Source organism: Passer montanus, unplaced genomic scaffold, assembly GCF_014805655.1.
Source record: "Passer montanus isolate IOZ18808 unplaced genomic scaffold, ASM1480565v1 scaffold34, whole genome shotgun sequence".
Classification (NCBI taxonomy): domain Eukaryota; kingdom Metazoa; phylum Chordata; class Aves; order Passeriformes; family Passeridae; genus Passer; species Passer montanus.
Window position 1 is genome coordinate 2,820,202 of NW_024368152.1, and position 26,440 is coordinate 2,846,641.

The 26,440-nt window shown below is 37.9% G+C and overlaps 1 protein-coding gene across 1 annotated transcript in view; it reads left to right on the forward strand.

The window, feature by feature from the left end:
• Nucleotides 1-26,440, forward strand: part of ERICH1 (glutamate rich 1) — a 66,609-nt gene that overhangs the window by 11,784 nt on the left and 28,385 nt on the right. Inside the window, exons 2-3 of the mRNA XM_039715629.1 lie at nucleotides 3,469-3,663; nucleotides 17,670-17,804. Of these exons, the coding sequence (XP_039571563.1) occupies nucleotides 3,469-3,663; nucleotides 17,670-17,804 (330 nt within the window). The remainder of the gene's footprint in view (nucleotides 1-3,468; nucleotides 3,664-17,669; nucleotides 17,805-26,440) is intronic.

Consider the following 26,440-nt stretch of genomic DNA (forward strand, 5'->3'; position numbering starts at 1 on the left):
CAGAGGGCTGGGCAATCACCAACCATAGGAAGTTCAACAAGTGCTGGATTCTGAACCTGGCATGGGGCAGCCCTGGCTGTACAGACAGGCTGGGGAGTGAGATTCTAGAAAGCAGCACCATGGAAAGGGACCTGGGGGTTCTGGTCAATGACAAGTTGAACATGAGCCAGCAGTGCCCTGGCAGCCAGGAGGGCCAGCCCTGTCCTTGGGAGCATCAGGCACAGCATTGCCTGCCAGGCAAGGGAGGGGATTGTCCTGCTCTGCTCTGCCCTGGGGCAGTGTCACCCCAAGTGCTGGGGGGCAGTTTTGGACACCACAATATAAGAAAGATGTTAAGCTATTAGAGAGCTTCCAAAAGAACCTACAAAGATGGGGATGGACCTTGAGGAGAAGCTGTACAAGGAGCAGCTGATTTCACTTGGTCTGTTCAGCCTGGAGGAGACTGATGGGGAACTTCACCGCAGTTACAGCTTCCTTGTGAGGGGAAGAGGAGAAGCAGACTCTGATCTCTTCTCTGTGGTGACCAATGACAGGACTCAAGGGAATAACCTGAAGTTGTGTCAGAGGAGGTTTAAACTGGATATCAGGAAAAGGCTATCTTCATTCAGAGGGTGTTTGGGCACTGGCACAGGCTCCCCAAAGAAGTGGTCACAGCACCAAGTCTGACAAAGCTCAAGAATCATTTAGCCAAAGCTCTTGGGCACATGATGTGACTCTTGAGGATGGTGCTGTGCAGGGACAGGAGTTGGACTCTGTGATCCTTGTGGGTCCCTTCTAACTCGGCTGATTCTGTGATTCTTCATTCACCTGAGGAAGGTGAACTGCTGGGATTCATTGCTTCCTGCTGTCTTCAGAAGGCTTGTAGTGTCTACATGTCAACGCTTGTCGCTTCTATTTTGTTATGGTTATTGGAAATTAACTAGTTATCTTAAGAGATGACCTATGTCAGTGCTGGGATGCTCTGACACAGATGTGAAAGCTTTGCAGGCAGTAAAGAGCTCCCTCACTCCACACCTTGCTGCTTCTTCCACTGTCTGCTGAAAACTCCAGCCAAGTGGATGTTGCTTTGGTGAATCTATCACTGTTCCTGATCTAGATACTTCTTTCTGAGCAAAAGATATTTTTATCAAAGAATAACCTCTTCAGTATTTATACCCTCCAAGGCAGGCATTCTAGCAGCTTCCTTTCTCAAGCAAAGGAATTAAAGATGGGGAGAGCTCTGCATGGGAATTAGAAGGAATGAATGTATCACAGCAGGTCTCATCTTGCTTACTGAAGTAATGCTATTGTGTGTGAATATAGTCCCTCAATTTTAAAAATGGAAAGGAAATGGTGATGTAACTGGGGGGCAGAGATGACTAGGGAAATCAGATTTCAAGGTGGGGAGCGTAAAATACAGTGTAGTTATGAGGAGGCTGTTGTTCTCAGCAGATTTGGAGATGTATTTGCATATCTAGATTTATACTATGTCAATGATCATTTGCTTTGGAAGACCAGTTATCTCAGTGCAAGTCCTTGAATCTTAACCTGTGTACTGGTTGTGGATGTGCTAGAGTTAATTTTCTTCATAACAGCTCCTGTGGTGATGTGTTTTCTGGTTTTGTGGTGAAAATAGTGGTGATGACTCAGGCATCTTTTTGTTTTTGTTGAGCAGTGCTTACATGCAGTCAAGGTCTTTTCTGCTCCTCACCCCACCCCACCAGCAAGGAGGCTGGGAGTGCACAAGGAACTGGGAGGGGACACAGCTGGGACACTCACCCCAGCTGGCCCAAGGCGTATCCCACACCATGTGGTGTCATACTCAGCCTACAGAGCTGGGAGAAGGAGGACGTGGGGCACGTTTGTCTTCCCAAGTCAGCCTTGTATGTGATGATGTTTCCTGAGGATGACTGAACACTGCCTGCTATGGGAAGTGATGAATGAATTCCATGCTTTGCTTGTATGCATGACTTTTGCTTTACCTATTAAACCATCTTTATGTCAACCCATGAATGGTCTCAATCCTATCTTTCTGGTTCTTTCCCCCATTCCATGTGAGGGAAAGTGAGCAAGCAGCTGGGTTGCATGACATTTAGTAATGGCTGTACTGTAGTTTATTGAAATGCTGTAGTGTTAGTAGCAGCACCTGGGGAAAGGATTCAGGATAAACCTCTTGGATAACTTACTTAAGAGTCAGAGATCTGCAAAAGGCAGTTAACTTTGTATCATTATGCTGCTTATTTCCATCTACTTTCTTTAGCAGAGGAGAGGAATTGTGGATTTTTGTCTTTCTGGCTGTAGACTGTCCTAGCAAGGGAACCTCACGAAAATGCACAGTCACTTGTTCATGTCTGTCCATTTGGAAACTAATCATTGCCCATAGCAAAGCATTCTCTCAAGTAGTTAAGCATTTACATGAGAAAGCATATTTGCCAAGGTACACTGGAGGTATGGTTTGTGGTGGTTCAAGGATGAAGGGTTTTTTTCAGTTGAGAAGTAATTTATTGACAAGTTATGTGACAATAAAATGTTTTTCTGCTAAGCTGCAGTGGGATGCATTCTTCTTAAAACAATTTAAGTTCTTTTCTCTTGGCAGAATTATTTTATTATGAATCTGCAGCAGGTTGCTTGTGTAGTGTCCACAGAATGTATATTAAATCTGAGGTTGCAGTTTAGATAACATTTTTTTCTAATGTCTTTTTTCCCACCCCCACATACTTCCATATCCCCTTGACCGCATAGAATTTGTGAAACTAGAGATGTTGCTTTGCAATAGGTAGAAATTTTTAGTAATACATAATACTTTAATATGTCTTTTTAAGTTATTGAAGTGTACATGTATATATAAAAAGGTAATGGTTTTGTTAATGAGTAGATTATTTGCATATATTTCTTTAATCAAATGATACTTGCATTTGACTAACTTGTAGCAGATTGTCAGTGTCGTCAGAAATGGGCCCATAAGAAGAAGAGGCGTGTAAGAATACTGATAATTCTGTAGAAATAACTGGTTACCATGTGTTTCTGCTGCTGTCTACTTCTGGTTTTTCTGTGTGATTAAATAGTTGTAGCTTACTGATTTTAATGAGTAATTCAATTGCGGTGCCTCTGTGCCAGAAGAGACCTGCATTTTAAGCAGCCTTATGACACTCGCATAGAAAGATTCTTGTTTTAAAAATTAATGTGTGTTTACTTTGTAAATGTACTGTTAATTTATTGCCAAATTGTAGTCAAATAGAAGGCTTTAAATGTAACCTTGCAAGTGAATTCTGGTGTTTTGAAGCTGTTTTTTTGATTCAAGTTTTGACCTTAAATATATTTATTTTCAGTTTCACCTGTGAGAGTTAGAGACTACTCAAAACAGCCTTCCATGGAACATGAGGGAAACTGTGTCATATCAATTAGTTGTTGGGGTTTCTGAAGTGTTAAAGTATTTTTAAAACACTTCAGCATTTCTTCCTATTAAAAAAGAATTTTCTTACCCTGCAGTGTTCTTGGCGAAATTACTGAAACGACTCTATGGTGAAACTTCATCATCTTCTCTTGTTCAGACTTCAAGTAGAGAAGAGGAGGTGGTTCTTGAAAATCTTGGCTCAAAATCTAAAGAAAAGAATTTGGATAATGTTCAGATTTCATCAGCAGATGCTAGCACATCAGCTAATACACCCTGCAAATCATTTCAAGGTGAGACTGTGTTGTCATTTTTTTGATAATATCCTTTTAAATATAGCTGCTTTATTTCAGAACAGTATAGTATGTCCTTTTTTTCATATATTGATACCAACAGATGAATTTGAGTACTAGGGCTAGTGGTATTTAATACCTGGAACACTTGAGGTCCTATGAAAGTCAAGAAATAGTCTTGGTGTACATGCTTGGATGCAGCATTTAGCAGTAGCAAATATGAAAGTTCAGTGTAAGCTGTAACTGTCTTTGATATAATGTCTCTTAAATAGTGATAAAATGACTTCTACTGGTATAGCTCTGCTCAGCTGTTAGAGGTGCAGATGAAGATAGGTGGGAATACATGATCCTGCCCTTATGCTGCAACAGAAACCCCCTGGGGAACACAGATCCATCAGAAGGCAAATATTCATTCAGACTATATTAGTCCCTTGGAAAAGATCATTATGATGTGTGTGTTTATGCAATGAACATGGCACATGAATATTTGAACAGGTAAGTAAAAGTCCCTATTTGAAAAAGAAAGCTGTAGAATGTGAATGGTATGCCAAAAGATGGTGCTGGAAATTGAGGTAGCTGTGGTATTATTTGTGGGTAAAAGACTGTGTGCACAAGTATAGAATGAATGTGAATTGCTTTGTATTTATCTAAAGCTAGATTTTGCCATAACTATAAGGCTGTTAAACTGGCTTGAAATAGGAGGGTATGTTTCACAAGAGTATAAAAAGCTTTCTCGGGGGGAGATGGTCAGCTATCCTTACTTGCTCACAGGGAAGAACTGGTTGTAGATGTGGTCTGGGGCAGGAGAGTAATGTCCAGAAAGAAGTGAGCAGAATGAGTAGGGTTAGAAAATAATCTGTGTGCTACATAATAACAGATGTTTGCTTGGTAGGATTAATGAGAGGATTAGTGTGAATTGCAAACGAGCTCTGAAGAGCTGGTTTAAGAATAACCTCTCAAAGCACAAGAATGGCTTATTTTGACACGCAGAAAACTAAGCAAATGTGGCAGGATGCCTGACTGAGCTCAGATGTGTCTGGGAGAGCAGCAAGGGGAAGGTGAAGGAAGGCTAGCTGGGACAAAGTAGGCACAGGAGCTGTGTCATCACTGTGGAAGCAGTCCCACAGTTCCTGGCAAAGAGCAGCAGAAGGTCTGTTCACAGTAACCAGGTTCAACCAACAGTCCAGTGACACCAGGCAAGTTAATAGTGACAAGGCAGGTCTGAAGTCAAGCCAGTATGCCAAGTCTATGTGTCAGTGTGTGCATCAATTGATCTGAAATATCCTTCTGGTCAGTTTGGGTCACCTGTCCCAGCTGTGTCTCCTTCCACTCACTCCCAACTTCCTCACCAGCATGGCAGTATAAAAACGAGGAAAGGCCTTGGCTCTGTGCAAGCCCTGCTCCGCACTAACAAAAACATCTCTGCATTATCAACCTTGTGTTCAGCACAAATCCAGAACACAGCCCTGTACCAGCCATTGGGAAGAAAATTACCTCAACCGAAACCAGCACACCATCACTGTAATACAAGGTTGCATAGAAGTTCCAACTACTGTAGTTCTCTATGTTTTATACTCAATTTGGTTTTCAATATTAGTACTTCTGGTGCTTCTTTTGTGTAGTCAGTAACGAAAAGCATATTTTCAAAAGGTTGATAAAGCATTAAACTTTTTCTGCACAATGATATGTGATAGCATTGGTAGCTAATGGTCCTTTCAAAATAAGTAGCAGGCTATTTATTTGCTCTATGATAAAGGTGTCCTAATTATACCCAACTATAGAGTAATTTCTTAAGCTAAAACTCTTTGTTTGTGGTGAATCTGTACAATCCCTTATAAATTAGGGCAAAACTCCCACTGAAATGGGAGGTGAGGGCGAGAATTTATTTTACTTTGTGATTTATAACGCTTCTAATTTGTATATACCTGATTCCTATTGCAATATTCTTCAAGGTAATGAAAGAATTTTTATTCAGAATCCTAATACAGGGAAAATATAGCTTATGGGATAGGAAACATGGAGTAAAAAGAACAGGTTTATATTTAGGATTTTCACAGCAGAACAACAAGGCTGTTTTTGAAATTAACAGCAAACTATAACTGTGTTATCTGTTGGAGTCATGCAAATGCCACAGTAGTACAGAAAGGGTTCTGCCTTGTTTCAAGTTCAACATATAAGTACTTTAAAAAGCCTTAAAGTGATAAACTCATAAGAAAAAAAGACAAAATAATTACCCATCTGGAAAACCAACACACAACCATTCTTTTCTGGTTGTGATTTTATTTAAATTGACAGAACTCTGGCACTTACATGTGGTGATTTTATAGCATTGGACACTGAAAGTACGTGTTTAGAGATAGGTAGAAGGTTTAAGCTATAAACTCTGTGGCCTTGGTGAAAGAAAAACATAAAAGCATTGATTTAATTTTTTGATCATAAACTGTTTTAAGTGACTTCTTACTTACAGACCAAAGATTGTGGGCATAACTACAAGGCAGCTGATGATTTAAGTAGCAAAGATGACTAATTAGAAGAAACAGTGGAAAATAAGGGATTTGGTTTTTTGTAGATACATTTTCAAACAAGGAAAGAGTATTATTTCAGTTCTACAAAATGCTACTAAAAATTATCTATTGTCAATAAAAAGTTGAGGATTTCTTTTAAAATAAACTGACTTAGTCTTAAGTATTTTCTAGCATTAAATAACAGATTTTACTGTAAAACTCATCACAATGACCTTATTTGCCTTTAACAATTACTCTCAGATTGTGAAAACACCATAACCAATTTGTCTGGGCTAAACTGCCACCAACCTTCCACCTTTGAGATTCTGATCTTTATTGGAATGCAGTTTGCAGCATTGCCCTGAAATTTTATGGCCATGTCTCTATTGTCCTTCCAGATGCAGGCTTTTAAGACCATACTTTTATAGCCTGTAAATATTTGCATTTACATGCCTTTTTTGAGACCTGAAGTTCAGATGCTAGAGAAAATGGAACATCAGGACCTATGTTAATGATTGTTTCTCATTTAATTTTGGATAATTAACAATTTGGTATCAGGACAGGTTATCCCATGAAGCTCCTCACATAGTTCTGGAGCCAAAGCTTACAATAAGACCCAGAATAACTGGAGGTGGAAGGCAACTTCTGAGGGACACTGTCCTTTGTAACTGTAGAAAGGCCTTTTGAATGGTATTTTTGTTTTCTTCAGGAAGGTGATAGTTCTGTTAGGCATGGAGAAAACATGCGGAGGTGTCATGCTTCTTCTGGACTCCAAAGAAGAAGAATAGTTATATTTTTCTACTTGAAAAGAAATTTTTTTGATTTTTTTTAAAAACCAACCAAAACAAAAACCACACACATTAAAAAAAAAACCAAACAAACAAAACCAAACCCTGCAAACTCCCCCCTCCAAAATAAACCAGCCAACCAAAAAGCCTACCAACCAAACAAATGGCAAACCCAAAACAAAACAAAGCAAAGCACTTGCCTGTGCGCAGAACTTTAGTTCTAGGGCATAGACAGTACGTTATACCTTCCCTTTGGATTATAGTTGTCCTAAATCAGACTTCTTTTCACTTTTGTACCAAAATACTTAATAAGAAAATAAACGTAACCAAAGTAGGTAATCCTATCCCCCAGAACAATAAGAAAATACTTTCTAAATATTGATCCTCTTGAGGAACTTGATTAATCCATTGTAAGAGCTATAATTTCTCTTGTAATCTTGTAAAAGTTGTAATAAAAGATTTTTTCCTACTTCAGCATAAAATTAAAGAGGATCTAGATTACCATCTTTATTACCTTAAACCATTTTAAAGTTCCACACAGGTAATGAACCTGATTCTTGTGGAAGGCAAAGCATTGAAAGAGAGCAAATGGAGAGTTGAAAGCTCCTAAAATAAGACAAATTTTCCGTAAACGAAGGATATTTTGTGAATATGCTGTTTTAAAAATGCTTTAAAACTTGCTGTATCACAAAAAAATGTATCTGGCAAAAGACTGAGCATTTCAAAATACAAATTGCTCATGAGATTATGGGCTTTGGCTAAATTCTGTCCCGAGAATTAGTTTTGTTAGTTTTTGACTTTTGTCAGGGCCAGATCTGCTTGCAACAAGGATTAATGTCATGAAAAACATTTCTCGTGGGGTCTGCAGTTCTGTGATTTCTTTATTTTTGTTGTTGATATTTTAAAACATCAGTAATTGTTTCTAATATCTGTAATATATATTCAAAAGTAACATGCATGGTTCTAACTAGAGATTTGCTAATTGTAGAATTGGCTTTTTCACAGAATTACAGAATGGGTCGGGTTGGAAGGGAACACAGTGGGTCATCTGGTCCAACCTCCCTGCTCAAGCAGGGTCATCCTAGAGCACGTGGCACATGATTTCACAGCCTCTCTGGGCAATCTGTCCCAGTGCTCAGTCACCCACACAGTAAAGAAGTTCTTCCTCGTGTTCAGGTGGAACTTCCTGTGCATCAGATTCTGCCCATTGCCTCTTGTCCTATTGCTTGGCACAGCCCAGAAGAGCCTGGAAATGTTCTCTTGACACCCCATGCTTTAGATAATTACACACATTGTTGAGGTCCCCTCTCAGTCATCTTTTCTTGAGCCTGAACAGACCCAGCTCCCCCAGCCTTTCCTAGTATGAGGAAATGGCCTCCTTAGTCTCTGACCTTTTTCTTGGTCAGAATTATAACTACTTTTTATAAGACTTGGAATTTACTGATCGGTATTTAGCATCTTCCTTCTAAAAATGAAAATTTCAGAGTTGCTGAAGGATGATAATTGCATTCAAGTTTAATATAAGTCAGTATAAATTGTACTGTGCCACTTTTGATTTTTGCTTTTTCCCTAATTCTGAAAAAGGAATTTGAAATACAGAGAGCCTAGCCAGAGTTTTGGATCTTGTGGAGATAACTCAAACATTCCTTCTCCTTAATTTATTTCAGTAAGAAATAGTGAGGAATGTTACTAAGCTATTGCTAATAATAGGTTTTAGTTTTCTAAAAAAGCTGGATTCCATCTTATGCTCTATAAATGGACAAAACGCAATTTACTACTTATTCATTAAATAAAAATGTGAGTGTCTTATCAAATGTGACCTATCCCAGCTCTGTTATCCTATGTGAGGAATTCGTGTCAAAATTCAGTACAGCTGCGTGATTATTTTGTGTTCTCCTTCGTATTTGTTCCACTGAAGTTATTGATGCTGACAGTGTACTGCATTTAAATCATCACTTGGACACCAGGACTGTGTCCTTAATCATGCAAGTCTTGTCTTCTTCCAGCCATTTTACTGTAGAAAACTTAAGCTAGTGACAGAAATGCCTAGAAGACAAAACTTGTCTAAAAAATATGCATGAACTGCCATGCCTTTTAGTTGATCAAATTGATGAAGTGCTCATGGTTGAGAAATTAAATTCTAGCAGTACTTAATGCAGTAAACAACTTTAGAGACTTGTTAAACAATTCAGCTTTGCTTTAGTTAATTACTTTGAAAAGCTGTCTATTGTGAATAAGCTAAAGAGCGATGGAGATTATAATTATTATACAATAAAGTGTTGTCACATGCTCTTACAGTCTTTTCTCAAGGGTTTAAAACTTCTCTCATTGCATGGTATATTACAGTGCTGTTATGCTGTGCAAATGGGACTGATGTATCCAGGAGTATTTGACTGAAGATACCAGCCCCTGGTGGTTGTGGTAAAAATGGTGCTCAGCCAGTTTTACAAGCCAGTATAGCTAGAAATAGTATAGTAGAAATCTGCAGTTTAAGAGAGAAGGGGAGAAAGTTCCAAAACCCAACCGAAAAAACCCAACCAATCCAAATCCCACAAGCAAACAAAAAACCCCTTCTCTCTTCAGAGTGGGCTGTGTGTATAATATGTGTAACTTCACTTTGTGACAGAAACAGTTCTCTTGTTGTCTTCAGTTTCTATAGCAAAGTTTTTCTGGGTTTTGGAGGGGTTGTTTGCTACTGGTTGACAGATTCCTTCCTTTTCCAGTGTTCTTGTGTATACATGTTAACTCCTTCTCTTCTGCATGCTCATTGCAAGCAGCTTAGCTGTCATAGGGAGAGCTGCTGGCCTCTGTGAGGCTTCTGTGAGCGGCCAACTGAGCTCTGTTAGTAGCTCATCTAACTGTGTGGCAGTTGCCCATGTAGAGGAGAAAATTCCAGCTTTAGTTCTAAGTGTTAACAAGCTCTAAAGCTAAACTAGTCAACTCCAGGAAAATGCATTATCTTGGTAAAGGAAACAGAAAAATGGCTTGTTTAAGAACTTGATAAAATAGCCTTGTTTCACCTAGAGATGGCTGATAGGACTAAATTGAATTGAACTGCAGCATAATAATTGTGTGTTAGCATTCCTGCCCTCCGCCTTGACTCCTTGTTTGAAATCATCTTCAATGCATTGGTGACAAAACGGGTTGTGTGAGACACCGCTCCTGCTCCAGTTTACACTGGGGAGTTTATCACTTAAGCTGCTCTTGTCAAAATCATGGTTATTCAGAGTCAAATCTCATACTTTCCGCTGTTGCACAAGTTTATTTTCTGCTTGTGTTTCCTATCAACTCTACCTTCTAACAGTTTGAAAAGTGGAAATGTTTATAAGTTGTGCTTGGTACTGAACTATATTCTGTGCAAATACTTTTCTATAATATTTTGTGCTTTGCATTGTTTTTCACACACATGAGAAGGGACTGTTACCAGTAGCTTCTAGTTATAGAATAGAAAATGTGAGTTTAGAGGGGCAAAAGCTTTAAAACTTTAAATTTTGTATGCTTTTACTCTTATGAGCATATCTATTTATTTTCTGGTCTTGTTTCAGGTACGTTCTAGTAATAACGTAATCACCTCATCAGTGAGGATAATTAAATAATTGCAACTTAGGCATGGCCTTTTAGATTCAATGTTGTTGCAATTTTTTTTTTTTTAAGGATTGATTAACAGGGATATATTTGGCTTTTGAGAAGTGTGTTAAACAAATAAGATCTTCAGTAGAAGAAGTAATTGAGCTGGGTACTAGCATAACATTAAGATATCTTTATGTTCCTGTTTATACAGCTAGAAATCTTTGACATCTAATCAAAATATTGCATTGTCATATACCAGGGCATATATGGGACACATATACCATTTAGCTATATATTTTGTTTCATCATTACCTCCTATATTCAACTTTCAGAAAACAGCAAAATTTTAATTCCACCATCTGCTTGTAGTCAGATTCATGTCTGAAAATTGTTCTGTTTCTTGTTTTCCTCGATCAGTGGTACTTCCATGCTTCAGTCTCACATTTTTATGCTTAGTTTTCATTACTTTTTCCAAGGAAATGTAGATATTTTAATGGTTCATAGGTAAAAAGCAAAAACGTTTTCCCCAAATCATGGGTGAGAACAAAAGTAAGAAGGATTTGTACTTAATCAGTTTTTAATCTGTGACAAAAAATGTCTGCCACTCCTAATATAGTGAAACTGAAGCTGAATTATAATGGTAAGTCCCGTCTCCAATAAAATGAGCTATAATAGAGCCTTTCTACATGTCTAAAAAATAAACTAAATCTAAGAGCTAGTGCACATATGGGAGGTAGTGAGAGAAATGAATGTGAGCTTGCTTGTTCCTTGTGTTTTATTAATTTCCCATCCCAAGTTTGGGCCTTGTAAAATGTCTTTATTGACCTCAGTTTCCTTTTGAAGTTTTTGGTTTTCAACAAGCTGAAGGAAAACACCATAATGAGGAAGTACTTCTGAGGATTTTCTTAGTTCATTTTCTTCTTTCAGTGGTCTAGTCTAGTATCCTCTGTAATTTACACTTTCTCTTTTCAATGAACTGAAGAACTTCTGGGAATGTGAAGTGTTAGAAGGGAAGTAGTTATGAAGTAACTTGAGTTTCAACATGCTGCTGGGCACAAGTGGTATACACCTTAAGAACTGGGAGCAGTTGTCTGTAATATGGCTAGGACTCTAAAAAATAACACCCTGGGAATGAAGTGAAAACATGCTTTGCTTGAATATCAAAGGATAGTGGACTTGATTTTGTGTAAACATAACTGAATAAAGTATCAGAAATTAAGGTCAAGCAAAACATTCAGTACTGCTGTCTGCACAATGTTGTGACTGTCAGTATTATAAAAAAAGAGGATTGGAATAAGTGTATTGTACTGCTTCCCCACAATGTTCTCCAACAGTTGCTGCTTAAGGATTCTCTGAGCTGGAGGACAACCTGTATCTCTTTAATTAGAAGACTTTTTTTCTTCTATCACTTTATTGTTTAAATGTATGTAATTGTGCAATTCAGAATAGAACTTCAAACTTTGACCTTCTACTTGGCAAAAAGGGGAATTTGTCCTTCCATAAGGAGTAGCAGACATATCCAGAATTACAGAATTCCACAACTCTGAACTTTGCAGATGAAAAAGCTTTTTCAGCATTCTGTTACATGTATTGGTGCTAATATATGACAGTAATAACAGTATATTTGAGACAACTGGCTATCTGAAAGTCATTCAGAAAACTTTTTTTTTTGTATTTAGGAAAATACAGAGAATCTTTGGAAGGAATATGTATCTCATCTTCTGCCAAGAAGTGGTGTGAGTGACTGCCCTTGTTTATTCCAATATAGTAAGAGTCTATAGTGACTGGTGGCACCTGTTCTTTTTCTTTTTTTTTTTTGTTTTCCACCCATTGTGACTTCTGTAGTATAGAGGGAGAGAATACTGTTGAAAACTGCAGTCAAGCAGTAGAGAATTTCACCCTCCAAGGAAATGGACCATACTTTCAAATTGCACTAAAAGACTAAAAGCTTCTTTGTGTAAAGCACTCTAGCATGTGTGAGGCTGGAAAACAAGGCTGTGCTAAGTCAGCCTGGGAACCGAGTTTGTTTGTACATAACATAGCACCTCATGTCCCTGAGGTTACTTTATTGTACCTTATAGACTGAAATAGCTTGATGCCCAGGAACTTAGACATTGTCTGAATAAAAATGAGTATACATTGAGGAATGGGTGGGTATTTAGGTTCGCTGGATTTGTTCATGCTATTGAAGGACGTATTGATGTGTTCACATTGATCAACAGGAAAAGTATTTACTTTTCAGTAGCACAGTTCAGGAGGACACTCAAGATGTGTACAGATAGTCACTGATACCACCTTTAGAACACTTCAGTTTATGAAGGATTTTGATGAAGATTACTCTTGCCCGGGGTTTGTGTCCTGTCTTTATAGATGCTTGTCTTGCTAGTCAATGAAGGGGAAGGTTATTGTGTACAGATAACTAGGTTTTTATGTTTCTTGGGAATTGTCAGAGTTTTGGGGTAATAGTCTCACTTGTATGCAATAAAAATGAGGAATAGCTATAGCAGGGTCATATTCTAGCTTACATACTAAATAAAATCATACTTTAATACAAAATTTTTAAGGGAAATAACAGACCTCATTCAAGCCTTATTTTTTTCCTGGTCATCTGTACTGTAACACTGCACAGAAAATGCCTACTACTAAAAATGTCTTTTGTAGAGGATAGGACACTGAACTACCCAGACTTTGTATTTGATTCAGCATCAATTCCTCATTTCCTGTGTAGGATGGTTTAGGAATGGTACTCTCAAATTTTGTAGTCCCACTAAAAAGAAAACCATCAGCTGCTGCCCTCTCCTTCTCCACTAGGAGACAAAAGGCAGAGATCATTGGTGACGATAAGAACAGTTTACTAGAAAAAGCAATGAGATAAGAAAACAAACAGTAGCAGCAACAATGCTAATAACAATAAGGTACAAAGAGAGGGTGATTGGCATGCAAAATGTTCACCCCAGCCCAGGACACTGAAAAACAATAGCAAACAGCTCTTCCGCCTGACAGGCATTCCCTGTGACTGGAAAGCAGCACCTGTCTTGGAAGCAGGAGTCCCTTTTCCCCAGCCCCTGGAAGTGACCTAAGGAGGTACTGAGTAACATTGGTGTCTCTGCTGTGACCCCTGGGCACAGTGCAGGACAGCCCAGAGCTCCTGGATCAAGTACTCAGGTGGGCTCAGCCTACCCAGCAGCTTGTGACTACAGACATGTGCCACTGCACCTGGCTGCTGTAAAAAATAATTAACTGTCCTGGCCAGAACTAGGACACTGTGCTTTTCTATAAAGACCTATTTTTGGGGGTGAACTCTTTCCATCTGTTTGAAAAAGTGATAACTGGGTGTTTCCAAGGGGTAATTTTGTGGAAAAGATCACAATCTTGGTAAGATTGGGCTAATTTACAGTTGTTTGTGGGGGAGGGGGAGCTGCGGGATTTTCTAGCTTGACTTGGGTTCTCTGGTCTTATGAATTCTGCCCTGTGGGAACTTAACTTGGGTGAGTTATCAAAGCTTTCTGAGTTGCAGAGAAGCACTTCACAGATATGACAAAATTTTTGTCCTGATTGAAAAATTTTGCGGTGTCCTGGTGTCCAGTCACTGACAGTGGGACTTCTGTGAAGGGAGGCCAGGGATGCCGTGCTGGACACAGGCAGTTCCAGCCCACAGCTGAGGCAGGGGGACCCTAGGGGACACTTTTGTAAGAAATGAGAAAACAATCCCAAGACAGGAAGGAACTAAAACGAATGGCAACAGTGGAAACCCTAGGGTCAGTGAAGGGGACAAGGTATTCTGTTGTTGAGTAAATGTTCCTGAAGAATGGCAGCCCATGGAAAACCCCTATTGGGGGGGAAAGGAAAGAACAGCAAGAGACTTCAAAACATTACCCTACCTCCTTGTGCTGCTCTGTCTCTCTGAAGGAACTGGATGAGTTAACCTGCAGTGAGAGGAAATAGGGGTGAAGTTGGGAGTGAAAAGAGCCAGTGAGGAAAGTTTATTGTAGTTGTGATCTCCTTGCTGTTGTCCCGTGACCTCTTTCAGTCCTGTTCACCCCCTTGTATGCAACACCACCCTCAGCCTGCTGAGGGGAGAGTGAGTATCTGCCTGGGTGTTGGGCTGCTAGCCAGGGCCAGCCCAGCCCAGAACCTCACAGTGATTCAGTCTCTGTCCAGGGTTTAGTCTTACAGCAAGCTAAGAACCAAGACTGTGAACGTGTGCTCTGGCTGTGTCTGTGTCTGAGGTGTGCCTAAGCATGCTTGGTAATCAGGCAGTCTGGAAACTGTGCTAGTGCTATGTGCCACCATTCTGAGCTACAAGTAGGGGATAGTTTAAAAAATAAACTTACCAAAATACAGTGGCTACCTGAGATGAATGACTGACTGGGCAGTTGACAATTCTACATAGCTGGAAGCTTTACCTTCAGCTCCTTCTAAAAAGATCTGATACTGGTTTGTAGTAAGATAATAAGACATAACATAGCTGGGCAAGCAGCTGACATGCTTGGAGATGTAATGTTGGTAATGGCATGGTGTAGATGCTTTTCCCTACTCTGTGCACAAACCACCACACTGAGTTACAGGCTGTGGATCTCTGTGTGGGAAGCATGACTAGAAGACAGATAGTTTCAAAGCATTTATTCTGTGTTCTTGGTTTGCCTTAAAGAAAAAGGTTTACTCTTTTTGGGGCATTGTAAATGACCTTTAGCTGTTGGAGTTTTGTTTTTTTTCATAAAATAAAACTTCAGAAATCGGATTAATGACTTTTAACTAGTAAAAGGGAGCATTCTTTAATGTCTCTAATATCTGTTTACTTTTGTTTATCAAAAAACCCTCTTTGTCACAGTTTTATAAGCTCAGCCATTTTCTTTGCAGCATTGTTTGACTTTGTTTGACCAACCCATCTCTTCTTGGCCCAAGGAGACTCTGGCCCCTGGCTGTGAAAATCCAGATGTGGATATGGTAATAGTTTGGTTTGACACATTTGCACAAGATTAGCGAAGACTAATTCTTGATTTATGAGCTTGCAAGCTTGTTAAAGATGCAGCTGCTGTGAATAAATATGTACTTTGGAGATTCCCATTTAAAGAGGTAAAAAAAAATATAGTCTTGAGTCATCATTCATTTCTATAGAAGTATTTGTAACTGTTCTTCCTTATAGGATCGTGTATTACAGATGGTCCCTCAAATTCTGTTATGTGTAACTATTTTGTCAGGGAGGTTATTGACTCGATATAGCTACTGCTTATATGATTAAAAGATTTGAATTTTTCAAAGCTATTGTAGATTAAGTTTAGTGTTTTCCTCATCATTTTTGTTTTACAAAAACCTAAATAAAACCTAAAATAAAAACCTAAATATAAATAGAAAAAAATAAAATATTTAAGCCTAAATAAAAACTGAAAAAAGGGGAAACTTGAAATCCTTCAGAAGGGAATAACTTAAACATTTATACATCTTTATAATTTTAAACTGTCACTAATTAGCACTTCATCATTAATCAACCTGGATGGGGGAGAAAAAAGTCAATGCAGATACTGCTAGTTCAATGATTTGGCATCATCTACATGGAAGGGATCTGCTGAAGAATTATCCCATGTTAGTTTTTGATGGATTTTTTCCAAAGCTCATAGGTGTTCTTCATCTTTCTCTATTATTTATTTCTTTCCCTTTATTATCCCTCTAAGTAAGTATTATCAGTACTGGAAACTTTCTGGCTCATTCAAGAAAAAGATTATATTATTCTAATGTGTTTTCAAAATAAATGTATTCCCTCATGATGAAAACAACAGTGGTGTTTTCAGAAGTTCTTTGACTGTTCAAAAATATACTTTGTTTTCCAAGTAGGCTGTCTGAGACATGTCAGTGCATAGTTAAATTCCGTATTAGAAATACAGAAGTAATTCTCATTAGGGATCTATCAGATGCAACCCCATTTTAAATATTTACGAATTAGTCTAACAGTAGTTGCACATAGCTGCACCTCAGCGATTGATTTAGATCATCTGGGATCTTCTAACAAGTTTGTGGTGTAAGGAGGTTGATTGTGTCCACCTGCCAGAAATGTTTTTATTGGATATGATTTTAGTAGTTTGCTCTGTGTTTTAAAGAGACATATTGCCCCAAAAAGGGAATGCTAGTGCTGTGTCTCTGCTGGCTTATGGAGCTGGCTGAGTGTTGAAAAACCCAACAAAACAGCAACAAACAACCAAAAAAGCCCAACAATCCAATATTAAAAAAACTTCACACCGAGCCATCTAAAACTGCAACATCTGGAGGCACCCTGAAATCCTGGCCTTCTGGAAAGGCTTTTTTCTGTGGTTGACCTTTGATCTGTGTTGTTGTCACTACTCTGCGCAGAAATACAGTCTGGCTTCGTGTAAATGGAACAGAGATGTGTCTGTCACTTCTTGTCTGGTGAACAAATGAGGTTTCTACTGCTGCTCTTGTAGGTATTTTTCAATACCTTTCAAATGGGAAACAAATCATACCAAACCAGACTGCTGCCATCAACACAAATAGTTTCCTGTGCAATGAAATAGTTGGAAAGCTTGCCCTTGGCACTTCCCCTCCTGCCCCAGAAAGAAGTAGAGCAGGATGAGGAGGTGAGTCCTCAGGGGCAGACATTGCTGAGGCTTAGTCAAGTGTGACTTTCAAACTTCCTTTATCTTTGCACCCTTCAGAGAAGTATTGGCTGTGACTAAACAGTGTGCAAATGGACAAACCACAGTTTTGTGATTATTTTCCTGTTGCTTCTGTCATTTCTTAATAAGCTTGTTTCCATCCATCCATGCAGCCATCATCTTTTGTGAAGCAGCTCTTAAAGAAATAGTCTGCTCTTGCTGAATGGGGAAAAACATGTTTAGAGTCTCTTAAAAGATCACTGTAAGTGGAAGCTTCTTTTGAAGATAGGGGAGAAGATTTGTGTGATACAACAGAAAAAAAAATGCTTCTGGTGTAAAGAACTAACCCATGGAGTATTTGTTTATTTGTAGATGCTGTAAGATTTGTTCCGTTGGTCATAGGGTAATTTCAGTTCCTCAGCTGACCCTCTGTAAGGATTTTCAAGATCACCTGTTGCTGTAGTTGGGAAAACTTTTGAGAAAATCTGTAGTGAGACCAATATTGAGCCACATACTTTGGATTTTCTTTTTTGTAGATAATGATGATACAGTTGTGTCTCCAAGAAGAGTTTACACAGTGGATCTTCCTCCAGAGGGTTATGTTGCAGTTACTCCAGATGCTCTTAGTAATGCAGTTTCTGAAAACTCTGGCAGTAGTGCTGACTCAACAGGTAAGTTCTCATGGTGGTTACTGTGATTAATTTTTCAGGAGGAGGGAAACTTCTTAGCAGGTCTTATCAAATAGATTCAGACTGCAACAATGAAGTATTTAAACGATTGCTGCCAGTGGGTGTCACTGTTTTGCAACATAAGCAAAATGAGGATGTACATCCCTATGGGTTCATTTCCATCATTTGGGTTTCTAGACTAGATTCAGCATTTGGTGATAGCCAAGCAGTGCCACAGATCTTACTGAAGTTACCTAGAACCTAACTTAGGACAAAGTCTTTAGCTCCTCCCACTCCAGTGACATGTATACTCAAATTATGCCTGCTCAGTCATATTATTTTTAAAGATAAATGTTAGATAAAACTGTTTTATTACATCTACCCTTGATGTGCTGAGGAATTGGGTAAAGGCTTAAGAACCTTTCAAATTTGACACTCTCAGAACAGGTATTCATCATTGGAGTTTGTAGGGGGGACATACCAATCCTTTAATGTTGAAAGGCTTTCTGATGAGAACCTGTGACCATATAACTCCAGAAACAATACTTGATGTTGTCAAAGGATACAAGAGAGGAAACACAGAATCTGTAAAGTGGATTCTCAGTTGACCTCAGTTAAATACATGGTTTTCTGTCAGTTGATTCTGTCTGTCTTTAGAAAGAAGTCCCAAGCTTAGACAAGACAAATTAACTTAGTTTTTTTTACTTATTGTGTTCCTGTGCATGTATGTTTGTCCAGAATTGTGTATCACTGTCGTTGGCTGCTAGGGATGTTCTATAGCAAAGAAAATACCCAGGTAAGGCAGCTGAAGTAAAACACCTGATAAGCAGCAGTTATTAAACTACAGTGTCAGTTCCAGCCTGGAGATTGCCTTAAATGCAAGGAAAACCTGAGATATAACTTGCAGATATAGAAAGGCAAATTTTGCTTCTCTTTGCACACAATACCCACAGGAGTGAATTTTGAGCTTGGAAATTTGGTCTACAGTCTGTTCTGAGCTCCAGTCAGAATCTGAATACAAGTAAAGCTACCAAAGTAGCTCAAGGGATTGAAGCAAAATACAAGGTGACTGAGGGCATATCAATAATGTTCTTCCTTGGTGTGCAGTGGTTTAAAGACCATTTTTGAGTAACAAAGAAGTAACTTTAGCAGAGTAAGATAAGAGTAGATCTAGATAGTTTTTGGATTATGAATGGAAAGATGTTCTAATTTAGAGCTTCTAGGTTGCGCTCTTCTCAGTTACATAGGATTCATGTTTGGAATCCAGAAGCTGTTTCTAGGTTACCTTTAATTTTGTTTAGTTGCAGAACTGTCTTTGGACCCTTCACTGGGTTTCTCTTTCCCAGCATGTCAGATTCAAGCTGCTTATTGTGATCTTGAAGGATCTTTTCTTTCCTTCCATGCCATATAATTTCTGTTTATTATTTCATGTGCTTTCCTTTAATATATTAGAGGAATGCTTCTTCCTCTTCTGTATTTTGCTGATAAGACTAAATGAAGTCTCATAATACTTTGTAGGTAAATTCAGTTTTATGCAGGGACTTAAGTTGCTTTTATATATAACACTAGCATACATACTGAACACTGCTGCAACCGAGATGTATCCTTATGGCATTAGCATGGAACTTTTGTGGCAAATTTACTCAGCTGCTGTTTAAAGTCTGTGAATAAATCAGATTATGTGTGGTGCATATTAGATGTTGCAGTGATACAGTATTATACACAATTAGACGTTAGACACATTGCAAAACATTTAAGCAGAACAGAATTTAGGATTGAGTTATATTGGGTTTTTTTAGAGTCATATAAATACCTGCCTGGTTTTACAGTGGATAAAGTATTGAAAAATGGCTTCATTTGCTCATTTTTTAGATTTAATATTTTCCATTAGTATTTCAAAACAAATGTACTCAACCATGATAGCAGTAAGTAGAGTTCTGATGTTGCTTAGTGATAGCATTAACTGTTGGATGGAGAATGTTCTTAGCTGCTCCCAGTTTCACTGTTCTGGAAGAGTAAGTTTTGGGTTTTAGCCACTTTTTAAACAGTTAACAAAGTATCTGGAATTCTGGGAGACTTACTTTTGGATTGCTTTGTTACTTGGCTTTGCACTCTGTCATAGAATCAAGAAAAAACAAATTTGAAGTGAAGGTTTTTAATCTGTGGTTCCTTTTGCAAGGTAGGTTTGATGCTATACTATAGATGTTGTTCTTACCAGGTATTTGTCTAATTATTTTTTGAAAACCTCGTTATAGGGAGGTTTTTGTTACATTCCCTTTTTTACTTGCTCTAGTGTTTTACAACCCTTTAATGGTACATCTTTCTTGCTGCAGTTTAGACCCTCATTTGTTTTGTCTAAATAAGGATTGCACAACTGGGGATCTGTGCTAATCTTTCAGGGGTGAGGGGATGTGGTTCACTTTAGTCGTGTATGTCATTTAAGCATACACAAAATCTATTGCAGAATGTGATTGTGATTTCAGGCAGTGCTCATTAAATATTAAAAGAGCATTTTAAGCAATCTCATTATGGATTACCTAGTTTGGTCACCTAAGTTTAGTTGTATATCCCAAATTTAGATCTTTTTTGAAGGCATAAAGGAAAGCTCTAATGAGAACCTTTGACACCGAAGGAAAAAAAGGGTGCATGCATGACTGTATGTATGAATATTTTATATATATAAAATAAATCTATTATGTTTAGAATTGTCCCAGGTATTCCCAAAGGATCAACTCCATAAAGTGGAGATTTGGTGTATGCATTGTTTTAATCCTGATACTATCTATATGATATATTTTGTATGGCAACAGATAATCTTCCACTGTATTTCCTAAAAATGTAAGCATATTGTTTATGTACTGGGTAAGAGAAGGTTCCTGTGTCATCCTTTTCTAGCCCAGAACTAAGGGGTATTAATGATGTGGAAATTCAACCAAAAAAAATCTGAGTCAAAAATTAATTTCATTGTTTATCAGATTTTCATTGTTGTCTCATGAAAATAATATGACTCTATTTTAGGATTATAATTTTTCAGTTACGCATCACTGTGATTTTGCTGTGTCCTCTCAATAAATTAAGGAAGCCAAATATGACTCTATCTGAATTAATATAACAAGATCATCAAGAGGAATGGATGTGCCATGGCTGACATTCCTTTGTGGTAAATTACTGTATGGAAGACTGAAATATTCGGTCACTAAAATATGTATTTCAACATTAACTGGTTTTGAGAAATGGTTAAAAATTTAAGTTAATTAAAATCATAAAATAAAATAATTTCTTGTCAGCTCTAAAATATGTTTGGGTTTTTCCATTATTATTGTTGTTTAAACTGCTAGTTCCATTAAGGTTTATGTCAGGATGAAATTAATGATGTTCCCAATAGCTTCTGAACAAAAGGGGAGAAGAAAATTCAGGTAGTCTCTTACATGTCTGTAGCATCTTTATTCACTTAAAGGCAGCCATTTCAGGAAAACTGAATGGTGCTTAAGCCTGTGTTTGTTTTTAAGGAGATGCTGTTATGAATCATATGTTGACTACTTACATTCTTGGCAAGTGGTTGGGAATGTGATATTTCACAGAAGCACACCAAGGGAGCAATATGTTTAAAGCAGCTAAGGTAAGCAGCAAACTTTTTTCACTGATAGGTAGCACCAGTTGTGAAACTCTAATATTAATAATGTTTTTGTAGGCTTCAAACAGAGGAATCATTAGACCATTTAACCTAATCTTCTGTATTTGTTAGAGAAGTCTTACCCCATGTTGAGCTCAGCACTTTGTGCTTAGAAGAAACCAAACCTAACAAAAAAAAGCTATTCACATTTCAAAGATGTCACAGAGGCTCCACAGCTTTCTAGCTAACAGTTAATTGGTCTCACTCTATTGAATAAAATAAAAAAAAATTGAAAATTGCTTTTTCTGCCTTCCTCCATTAAAATGAAGGGCCTCTATTAACCAGTATTTTCTTCCCACAAAGCACAGTAATCAAGTCACCATCAGTCTTTTTGATTAAACAGGTTCACTTGTGCATTGCTCTAAGATATTTACTTCAATCCTCAAGTCACATTTGTAGATCTTTTAGGTATCATGCTTTTCACAGCATCTTTTTAAGAATATAAATTCCACTACTGCCCATAGTATTTGTGGTTTTTTACCCTTGAACTAATACTGTATCAATGTTTTAGATATATTTCCAAATTAATCACAGGGTGTGACAGTAGACAAAAGTTACAAGAAACGGTTAATTTAGAAAGTCTTCTGCTTTAATTCCAAATCAGCTCATTCCTATATACCGTTATGTAATATTTATTTATTACAGTAAATATTGTTTGCATAGGGCTTCTTAACTGTAAATCAAAATGTTTAACAGTACTCAATGTTACTTATTTCAAACAAGAGTTCAGAAAAGAACTCGACATAAACTCAACTTCTCTTGAAAACAAGGAGTTTAAGAACATTTACAATTGCTTTTCTAAATCTTGTATCTGAGAGAAAAAGCTATGAAAAAACCTCCTGCAGATCAGGTTGTCTTATAGTGTCTTCTGTCAGCTGCTCCTACATTGGCTGTCCAGAGTCTTGTGGCAACTTCTATGAGAATATCCAAGGCTTATAACAAGACTAATTGAGGGAATTCTGACAGTTTCGGAGTAAGTATTCTGCATTTGCAAACTAAAAATAATAAAATTCTTTCAAATTTTGTTCTTTTTTTAATAAAACAACAAGTCTACTGAAGGATTCTTATGAACAAAAATCCTATCTAATTCATTACTTCATCAATTATACCTGAATAATGAAAGATGTTACAGTACTCTTAGTACAATAAGCAGTGTTTTGCTACGCAGGTGAACCAAATCTTATTTCAAAACATAGTATAAATAACTGAAGGGGATTGATATACAGATGTGTAGATTTTTTTACAACTTGCTGGAAAAAAAAGTTTTAGTGTTCTGCTTTCAGCTACTTTTATAGCTCTTAATTTGAGATTCACTTCTCTTTCCTTCTCTTGTTAGATTTGTTAGCATGGGTCTTTCCTTTTCTAGTAAGGGTGGCATGGACTTGCAGGTTGAAAACATACTGTGAAAGAGTTATTACTTTAAAAATTTGTTTCAATAATTCAGCAATGAAAGATTATATCGTAGTTTGGGCTCTTTTGTATTTCTAATAGCTAGGCTAAATATTTTCAATTTTTATTGATGAGTTCCCCTAGATAATTTTGGGCGTTCCAGTTTTAATTCTCTGCCAGTTTGGATGTCACTGTTCAGTATTAAAACAATATCTGTGCATGATAAAATTATATGTGGTAATGTTTTGTAGTTTAGCTTTGTCCTTGCAGAAACCAGTGTTATTGCTCCCAGTTTGTGAATGTCAGATTTTTCTGAGCCATCAACAGCTTCAGGAATTCTCATGTGGATGTCATCATCAGAAAGCAAACTGTAGTAACAGTGACACCTCTGTTGAGGTTGTTACTATGAGCTTTTTCAAAATGTTGTGGTGTTTAGAGATTAATCAATAGCTTGAAAGGGGAGATATCTGTGAGGTTAAGAAACTTTCTTCTCTACAGCCTGTTTCTTCTTCAGCTTAAGTGCACTTGACATTTTGGAATCAGTTACAGTGAAAGATGCCACAAACAAGTAGAGATGTAGGACTGCCATAGCTGAAGAATTCTGTACTTAGATGTTTTTTCCTTCAATATCCTCTTGACCTTGAGGCAGACTGTGTATTTGTTGATAGTTTCAATAATATTCCTTAATAGATATAATCACAACAGTTTTCTTTCTGAAATTGAATAGGATTAAATAACCATTTTTATTTCCAGAGGTCATATAAAGTATTTAATAATTTGTTACATTGGCTTAATTTTTTAGAAAAAACAAAAGCCTAGATCCACTAATGTTCATATGTACACTGACATTGTTGTGGGTTGATTGCATCACTGGAATTATATTAAAAGTTAGGAAAGATCTAAATCAACTTCTCTAATACTGCTTTGGAATTTTATTTTTTTTTTCTATCTGAACAGGAGAAGATTTCCTTTTTAAAGTGATACCTGATTTAAGAGTTGTCAAGAATTCTAGTTAAGAATTTCTTTCAAAATTCTAGTTTTATCATACTTAAGAAATTAAGTGTATACTTGCAAGAAGATGCTTGTTGACGTACTTGCGTTGCAAAAGCTCACTAGTGTGATGCCATATTCTTGGAAATATTTCTAGCGTACTTAATGTGATATAAATTATAAACATTTAAGGTGTAACTTGGGTAGGCACTTAGGAAAACATCTCCAGACTACCGGTGTCCTGGAGCAGTGTTACAGGCAAATCCTGTGCTCTGTCAAGCAGCCAGCTAGAATGGAGTAATCACTTCTCTTGATTTCATAGCAAACAAGTCTGAACCTCCTGAAGGTGAGTGTAGAATTTGCCAAGAAATTCACTGCTGTCCACTGAGGGTTTTAAACACGGGACTGGGCTATCAGTTGAAGTTGTAAGGATGACTCACTGATTTAGGTTTATATACAATGTAGAAACCAGTCATTTCTAACTACCACTGTCTGTAACTATTTACATTTTCCAAATGCCAGTATATTCACAAGCATATGGAACTATTACAGAACGCATGATACAAATCATGAGTTTTTAATGTCACTGAAGCCTTCAGTATTTCTTGTGATAGTTTCTGACATTAACATTAGCATGTTGGTAGACCTCATCAAAACAAACAAACAATGCAACAAAACAAACACACACAACTTCCCCCCGCCCTACCACAAACTCCCAAAAAACCCTCTGGAAGATGGCTTTGAAGGCTAGATGGGAAAGAATTCTGCCCATTTAAATATTTAAATATTTAGCTCGAGTTTGTGTATGTTGCTAGGAAAGGGTGTAAATGCTGAAAATGTATTAAGGGAAAAAGAATACATGGCAATGTGATACACTGGTAATGCTTTACTATTGCCATGGCTGCATATTAATGGTTTATTAAATATCCCTAAATTATATTTTTGTAACTGTAAATAAAGTACATATTTAGATGCTCTATTAGTTTCTGCATGCTTTTAAAAAAGCCTCAATTATTTCAGTTACAAAATTTACCTTTGAAATAAGCTTTCATTACTATATGTTGCTCTAATAAAGAAAATAACATACCCCTAATCCTAGTGTAGTGGGTTGCTGCTGGCTGGATGCCAGACACCCACCAAAGCTACTCACTCACTCCCCTCTGCAGTGGACACAGGACAGAAAATTTCACAAAGGGTTCATGGGTTGAGATAAGGACCAGGAAAGATCACTCATCAAATACTGTTACAGGCAAAACAGGCTTGAATTAGAGACATGAAATTCATAAACTTCTCCAATGTGAGTCCATCTCACGAGCAACATTCTCTAAACTGCTGCAAAGTGAATCCATCCCATGGGCAGCAGCTTCCCTTAGACTGCTGTGGCATGGGTCACTCTTCCACAGAGTGCAGTCCTCCCAGGACAGGCTTCTCCAGCCTGGGAGCAGGGCCCCTCTCTCCACAGGCCTCCCACAGCTCACAGCTGCTCTGGTGTGTGCTTGTCCATGGGCTGCCCCACGGGCTGCAGGGGAATCCCGGCTCTGGTGCCTGGAGCACCTCCTGCCCCTCCTACAATTTCATCAAATTACTTTCAGACTTATGGACGTGTAACAAGAAGAGACTCCATTTGAGACACCACTTGTGGCACAGAGGAATAAGAAAAACTGAAGGTCAAAAAACTACCGCAGAAAGTGAAGGAAATTGCCTGAGTCAACATATCTCGTTAAACATGCACTTGTTGATGAATTCTTACCTTGGTGTCTGCAGAGCTGTTCTTCTCACATGTTCTTATCCTGCTCTTCTCTGGCCCCAATTACACCTGTGCAACAACTTTTTTGTTTTGATTTCTTCTTAATTAGGTTATCACAGAGGCATTACCACCATTTCTGATTGACCATCAGAATGGCTCCACATCCATCTTTGAGCCAGCAGGTATTGGCACTGGTGGACACTGAGGAAGCTTCTGGCAGCTTCTCAAGGAAGCCACCCCTGTAGCCCACCCCCACCACCAAAATCGTGGGCATCCAGACCCAGCACACCTAGTTTGTGCCTTTCCAATTTAATAAAGTAAAGAGGATGCTGGGCTGGATCCCAGAGGAGAGATGCATGTTTAAGCACAGTAAGAATTCACCAACTAGTGCATGTTTAATGAGACATGTTGACTCAGGTAATTTTCTTCACTTTCTGTGGTAGTTCTTTGACCTTGAGCTTTTCTTATTCCTTTGTGCTACAGTTGGTATCTCAGATGGAATCTCTTCTCATTACATGTCTGTAACTCTGAAAGTAATTTGATTAATGTTCTGAATTTAGATGACAGTATTCATACTAAGAGGAGAGGGAATTAGGGCCATTATCTCTGACTTTTGTTTTCTTGCTTTTTGTTTAATTTCAAATTACAATGATGACAAATATTTTTGTTGAGCATCCTGTCCTATAATAGAGGAGTCTCAGAGAAAGAAGAGGCACTGTGGCTTTTTATTTTCTCCTCTTTCCCTAGTGAACATCATTTTTCCCTTCTTGCTCCTTACTGGCTGAGTCACTTCACCCCTTTCAGCTGGAGCGTGCTCCCCCTTTCTCCTTCTTTGCAGCT